Source organism: Orycteropus afer, unplaced genomic scaffold, assembly GCF_000298275.1.
Source record: "Orycteropus afer afer isolate SDZICR_OR568_19922 unplaced genomic scaffold, OryAfe1.0 scaffold00130, whole genome shotgun sequence".
Classification (NCBI taxonomy): Eukaryota; Metazoa; Chordata; class Mammalia; order Tubulidentata; family Orycteropodidae; genus Orycteropus; species Orycteropus afer.
Genome location: NW_006921717.1, coordinates 2,499,929 through 2,506,186, shown reverse-complemented (window position 1 = coordinate 2,506,186; position 6,258 = coordinate 2,499,929). Strand labels below are relative to the sequence as shown.

The following is a 6,258-nucleotide window of genomic DNA, read 5'->3' as shown; positions in this document are numbered from 1 at the left end:
GGGCGGAGGAGCAGGCAGCGCCTTCCAGACCTGCCCGGCAGGGCCTGCCGCCTGGGAACGCAGGGCCACCGACAGGAGCCCTCGGCCCTGCTTCCCAAGGCTGGCGGAGAGCGCAGGGGCTGCCCCTCTCTGGGACACTCTGCAAGACCCTCTCCAGGGTCTCCAGGACCCGGGCAGGCTTTGCTCCCAGCTCAGAAAGTGGAAAAGGGACGCCTGGAAATGAGGAATCCTTGAGGAGCCGGAGTGAGGCTCTGTGCTGACCCACATGACCTCATCTGACCACACAGAAGCTGGTCAAATAGGTATTGTCATGGCTGGCTCAAAGGAGCCTGGTGGCACAAAGGGTTAAGTGCTTGGCTGCTACCAGTTCCAACCACTCAGATGCTCAGCAGGAAAAAGACATGTCAATTGGTTCCCAGAAAGATTATAGCCTAGGAAACCCTATGGGGGAGTTCTACCTTGTCACATGGGGTCACTGTGAACCAAAAATCGGCCCCATGGCTCCAAACAACGTGGCCATCTCCACTGTCATATCACCTGGGGTGTGATGGATCATGGCCTTTCTAGCCACTGTCTTGTAACTCCCACCAAACACTTGGGTGGGTGGGACTATGCATATAAGATGCTTATGGCCCAACAAGGACTTGGACAGCTTGCTAATAAGGCCCCTTGTGGGGCTGGGACCACGCAAATAAGGTGCATTTAACCCTAATGAGGGGATTGGTTAGTTTTGCCATCCACTAGTTTTAAATGGCATAGCACCTAAAGTATCTCACTGCTAACCAGAAGGTTGGCAGTTCAAATCCACCAGCCACTCTGTGGAAGGAAGACTGGGCAATGTAGTTCCAGGAAGATTTATTACCTTAGAGACCCAAAGGGGGTTGCTATGAGTCAGAATCAACTCGATAGCAGTGAGTTTTTGTTGTTTGTTTGAGGCTTAAATGAGAACCAATCCTTAGAACAGAGATGGGGATCTCACTACCACCAAGAAAGAAGGGCCAGGAGCAGGGCACATCCTTTGGACCCAGGGTCCCTGTGCTGAGAAACTCTTAGGCCCAGGAGACAGAGAGCTGTACCACTGGAGATGGCACCCGACAGTGAGAAGCAGTGGCAGAGAAATGGCAACTGCAGAACCAGGAGACAGGCATGAGATGTGCAGTGGGCTTCCCGGCCGACAGAGCAAGACAGTCACGGTGGGTGTGCCGGCCCACAGAATGAGAGAGCCGAGCACCTTTGGGCAGGAGGCTTCCTGGCGGGGTGGGGTTCCTGGACACTGAGTGGCAGGGCTAAAAGGACCATTAACACTTGCCTGAGTAGGGCAGAGGCAAGGGGCCGTGGGGTGGGGAGGCCGAGGGCCAGAGAGAGGCGTGCCAAGGGAACAGCTGAGAAGAAGCTGTCCTGATTGAAGAGCTGTCTCCTGACTCATTCCTGCTCCTGAGTTGTAACCTGTTACTTCCCTAATAAACCCCATAACTGTGAGTGAGTCTGTGTGGCCACTGCAATGAACTAGTGCACCCAGGAGAGAAGTGGAGAGTGCCGTGGGAGGGGTGGCTGATGTCAGAATTGGTAAAAAGGTCGGAGATGGGAGGTAGGTCTGATGTCTGCGTCACAGGAATCGGCCTTGGGCTGTTGATCTTGATGTGCCTCCCCCCTTGGGAAGTTAGAAGAGTCAGACACCCCCACCACATGCCATTTTTATATCATCCTTTACAGTTCCAGCTCTTTCCCTGCCTGGGCTGAGCAGGGCCCCCCGTCAGCTAGGTCCCTCTAGAAACCCCCAGCTAGGCCATCTCAGGCCCACAGCCCCCTCCCCCCCCGACTGCCCAGCACACCTACCAGGTTCCCTTCCTACCATCGTTTGGATCTAACCCTAACCCTTTGGATTCCTGGCCCATACGGCCTGCGCTTCCCCTTCCCCACCTTCATTCATCTAGTGTTTATCTGGCACCTACCGCTGCCAGGTGCAGTGCTAGGCATCAGGGTACAACGGAGCCTCTTCAGGGGAGTGGCAGAGACAAATACCTCACACCAGTCTTGGTGACACGTGTCATGTGTGCACAAACACGTGACAGCACTGAGTGAGTGATATGTGTTGTGTGCATACAGACATCATGACAATGCCGGGGGACACGTGGTGTGTGCACGCAGGCATCAGAGCAGTGCAGAGGGACACGTGTGCACAGATACCACAACATGCCAGGTGACATGTGTTGTGTGCACACAGATATGATAGAGCTGGGTGGCACGTGGCACGCGGAAAACGATATCACAACAGTGCCAGGGGCTACAGGAGCCCAGAATCAGAGAGCCTGGCCTGAATAGAGTCCCTGAACAGTGCAAAGCGCTAACCCACTTGGCTGAAAGGTTGGTGGTTGGTGGTGCTGTGAAAAGGGCCACAGGTTGGGAAACCACCTTCTGTGTCTCTCTTCTTCCAGGAGGCCAACCCCACACTGGGAGCGCCACCTCCTGGTGGGGGGAGCACCGTCTCCCAGGTGGCAGTATCACCTTCCAGGTGGGAGCATCACGTCCAGGTTGGAGACCGCCTCCCAGTGGGGGCACTGGCTCCCGGTGAGGGCACTGCTGCCCAGTGGGAGCACCAACTCCCTGGGAGCATCACTTCTAGGTGGGACCATTGTCTCCTGGGTGGGGGGAGTATTGTCTCCCTGTTGTTGTTAGGTGCTGTCGCGTCATCTCCAACTCATAGCGGCCCATCGCTGCAGCCACCGTGTCAATCCATCTCGTTGAGGGCCTTCCCCTCATTCGCCGACCCTCCACCTTACCAAGCATGACATCCTTCTCCAGGGAATGGTCCCTTCTGACAATGCGACCAAAGTAGGTGAGACCAAGTCTGGCCATTCTCCCTTCCAAAGACTATTCTGGCTGCACTTCCTCCAGGACAGATCTGTTAGTTCTTTTAGCAGTCCATGGGACTTTCAGCATTCCTCACCAGCACCACAACTCAAAAGCATCAATTCTTCTTCGGTCTTCCTTATTCATTGTCCAGCTCTCACATGCACATGAGGTGACTGAAAATATCATGGCTTGTGTCAGGTGCACTTTAGTCCTCAAGGAGACATCTTTGCTCTTCAGCACTTGAAAGAGGTCCTTTACAGCCAACTTGCCCAGTGCTATACGACGTCTGATGGCCTGACTGCTGCTTCCATTGGCATTGATTGTAGAACCAAGCAATATGAAGTCTTCGACAACTTCAGTCTTTTCTGCATTTATTGTGATGCTGCTTACAGGTACAGTTGTGAGGATTTTTGTTTTCTTTATATCGAGATGTAATCCATACTGCAGACTATATTTTCAATCTTCATCAGTAAGTGCTTCAAGTCATCCTCACTTTCAGCGAGCAAAGTTGTGTCGTCAGCATATTGCAGACTGTTAATGATTCTTCCTAATCCTGATGCCACGTTCTTCTTCATATAGTCCAACTTCTCAGATTATTTGCTCAGCATACAGATTGAATAAGTATGGTGAAAGGATACAACCCTGATGCACTCCCTTCTTGATTTTAAACCACGCAGTGTCCCCTTGTTCTGTTCGAACGACAGCCTCCTGGTCTATGTACAAGTTCCTCATGAGCACAATCAAGTGTTCTGGAATTCCCGTTCTTCTCAGTGTTAGCCACAATTTATGATCCACACAATCAAATGCTTTTGCACAGTCACACAAGTGAACCTCTTTCAGGTATTCTTTGCTTTGAGCCAAGATCCATCTGACATCAGCACTGATATATATCCCTTGTTCCACGTCCTCTTCTGAATCCAGCTTGCATTTCTGGAAGTTCTCTGTCAACATACTGCTGCAACCATTTTTGAATTATCTTCGGTAAGATTTTACTTGCGTGTGATATTAATTATATTGTTCAGTAATTTCCACATTCTGTGGGAATTCCATCACCTTCCTGGGAGTATCACCTCCCAGGTGGGGGTACCAGGTGGGAGCATCACCTTCCAGGTGGAAGCACCACCTCCCAGTGGGGAGCCCTGCCTCCCAGTGCGGGGACTGCTTTCCAATGGGAGCACCACCAATGGGGGCCCATCATCTCTCTGGTGGGAGCACTCCGTCTCAGGTGGGAGCGGTTGCCACCTCTCCCACTGGGCTGGCAGGCCAGGAGGTCAGTGGAAACCACAAGGGTGCAATGGGGGAGGGAGCCCAGCAGGGTGGGTGGCCAGTGGGGCGTGTGGGTGACTCAGCCCCATGCCAGCTGCTGGTAGTGTCAAGTGGCAGCTTCACTCCCATCGCCATGACAACTCCTCCCTGGAACGGAACGCAGGAAGGCCCGTCCTACGGGTTTGTTGTTTGTTTGTGCTCAGAAGAGTTGAAGGGGAGAGCCCGGGGCCGCAGGGGAGGGCAGAGGCAGAGAGAGAACCCTGGGACGTTGGGCAGCTGGGACACCAGCACACCGGGGGGTGGAGGGAACCTGCTTCGGGGAACAGGTAGGAGTAATAATGGGAGGAACAGGCGGTGGGTGGAAGGAGCAGGTGGGGAGGGCGAGCAGGTGTGGGGAGTGACAGTGGAGCTCTGGGAAGATGCAGCCGTGAACGAGACAAGGGAGAGGTGGGTGGAGTGGAAAGCCAGCGGGAGCAGCAGTGACAAAGCATTGAAAGGACTTGACTGGGGCCAGCGGCCGGAGGGGAAGTTCCACTCAGCAGAGGGGAGCCCAGCTGGGCCCAGGGGTTCCTACACTCAGGGACCGGGAAGCCAGGCAATGCTCCCGACTGCACAAAGTGTGTTCCGAGGCTGGAGCTGGGGAACGAGGGTTTGGGAGGGAATCTAGGGCCGCCATTTGAGTGCGGCAGCCTAAAGAGAAAACCCATCTGCCCATAATACTCCAAGCCTCTTCCAAACAAGCTCCCCTTCCAGTCACCAGAGCCTCTCCCAGGGCCCAGCAGGTCTGCGGGCAGCGGGAGAGACAGGGTGATAGTGGGTGTGTGTGGTTGGCCAAGTGGGGGGCGCAGAGCGGGCTCACCTGCCAGGGCCTTGATCCGAGACCTCTCAAAGAGGCGGGCCGAGCTGGTGTCATTGTCCCAGTCGGAGTCGGGTAGGTCCCAGCGGTTGTTGATGTCACTGTACTGGCCCTGGATCTCCAAGCTGTCGAAGTCTGTGGGTGACAGGGTGCTGCTCATGGTGGCGGGTGGCCTCCTGTTTCTGTAAGGGGAAGATGGCAGATGGCTGGTGAGGGCCATCTCAGGCCGTCTGAGCCCTCCACTCACCAGGCCCTCTGTCTCCTCACCCTACTCTACCCCACCCCCCTCTTATAGCAACTAGCCTCCAGGCAGGGAGGGGCAGCCTCTGTGGAGGAGCAGAGAGGCAGGGTACACACACACACACACACGCGCGCGCGCGCGCACACGCACACACGCACACAGGGAATGCAGCAGACAGGAAGGGCTCAGGGCAGAGCCAGGGCTGCAAGGGGCTTCCACATCGCCCAGAACAGCAGTGTATATTTAGATCAAGACAGGGCGGCAGATGTGGGTCAGAAATTCTCTCCTTCCCCTGTTCCACAGTTCTGAGACTCTGCTCCATACAAGGCGCCTCCTATGCCCTGTGGTTGATTTGAGATGAAAAGACCCAGATGCCACTGTGGAGCTAAGACAGAGCTCTCAAACCCCAGGAAGACTTCGCATCAAAAAGGTGCCCCCCAAGTTCACAGAGGACATGGTATGGGCCTCTCTCCTTTTGCTTCTTTTTGGTTGCTATAGGGAATAACAAAACAAAACAAAACACGTTGCTGTGAATCCCAACTCCTGGCATTACAGAGTAAAACTACTCTATGATTTTTTTTTTTTTATTTCTATAATCTTTACAGAAGCCAGTCACCAGGCTTTTCTTCAGCAGCACTGCCGGGTGAGTTTGAACCACCAGCTTCTAGGTTAATAGTCAAGTGCAAACAGTTTGCACTACCTAGGGACCTTACTACAGGGAATTAAAAAACTCCTTGCCATTGAGTTGATTCTGACTCATATCGACCCTATAGGACAGAGTAGGACTGCCCCACAGAGTTTCCAAGGCTGTAAATCTTTATGGAAGTAGACAGCTACATCTTTCTCCTATGGAGTGGCTGGGGGGTTTGAACCACTGCCCCTTTGGTTAGCAACTGAACACTTAACCAGTACACAACTAGGGCTGCTAGCTATAGGAAATACTACTCGATAAATGCTAGCTACACCACCTGTCTGTCACACTGTGGCGGCTTGCATGTTCCTATGGTGCTGGGTGTTATGCCACCAATGTTTCAGGTACCAG

At 53.8% G+C, this 6,258-nt stretch overlaps 1 protein-coding gene across 1 annotated transcript in view; it reads right to left on the bottom strand.

Moving 5' to 3' along the window:
* Window positions 1-5,153, bottom strand: part of SPTBN2 (spectrin beta, non-erythrocytic 2) — a 47,192-nt gene extending 42,039 nt beyond the window's left edge. The window contains exon 1 of the mRNA XM_007944950.1: window positions 4,979-5,153. Coding sequence (XP_007943141.1) covers window positions 4,979-5,135 — 157 coding nt within the window. The 5' untranslated portion in view covers window positions 5,136-5,153. The remainder of the gene's footprint in view (window positions 1-4,978) is intronic.
* Between the last annotated feature and the right edge of the window lie 1,105 nt (window positions 5,154-6,258).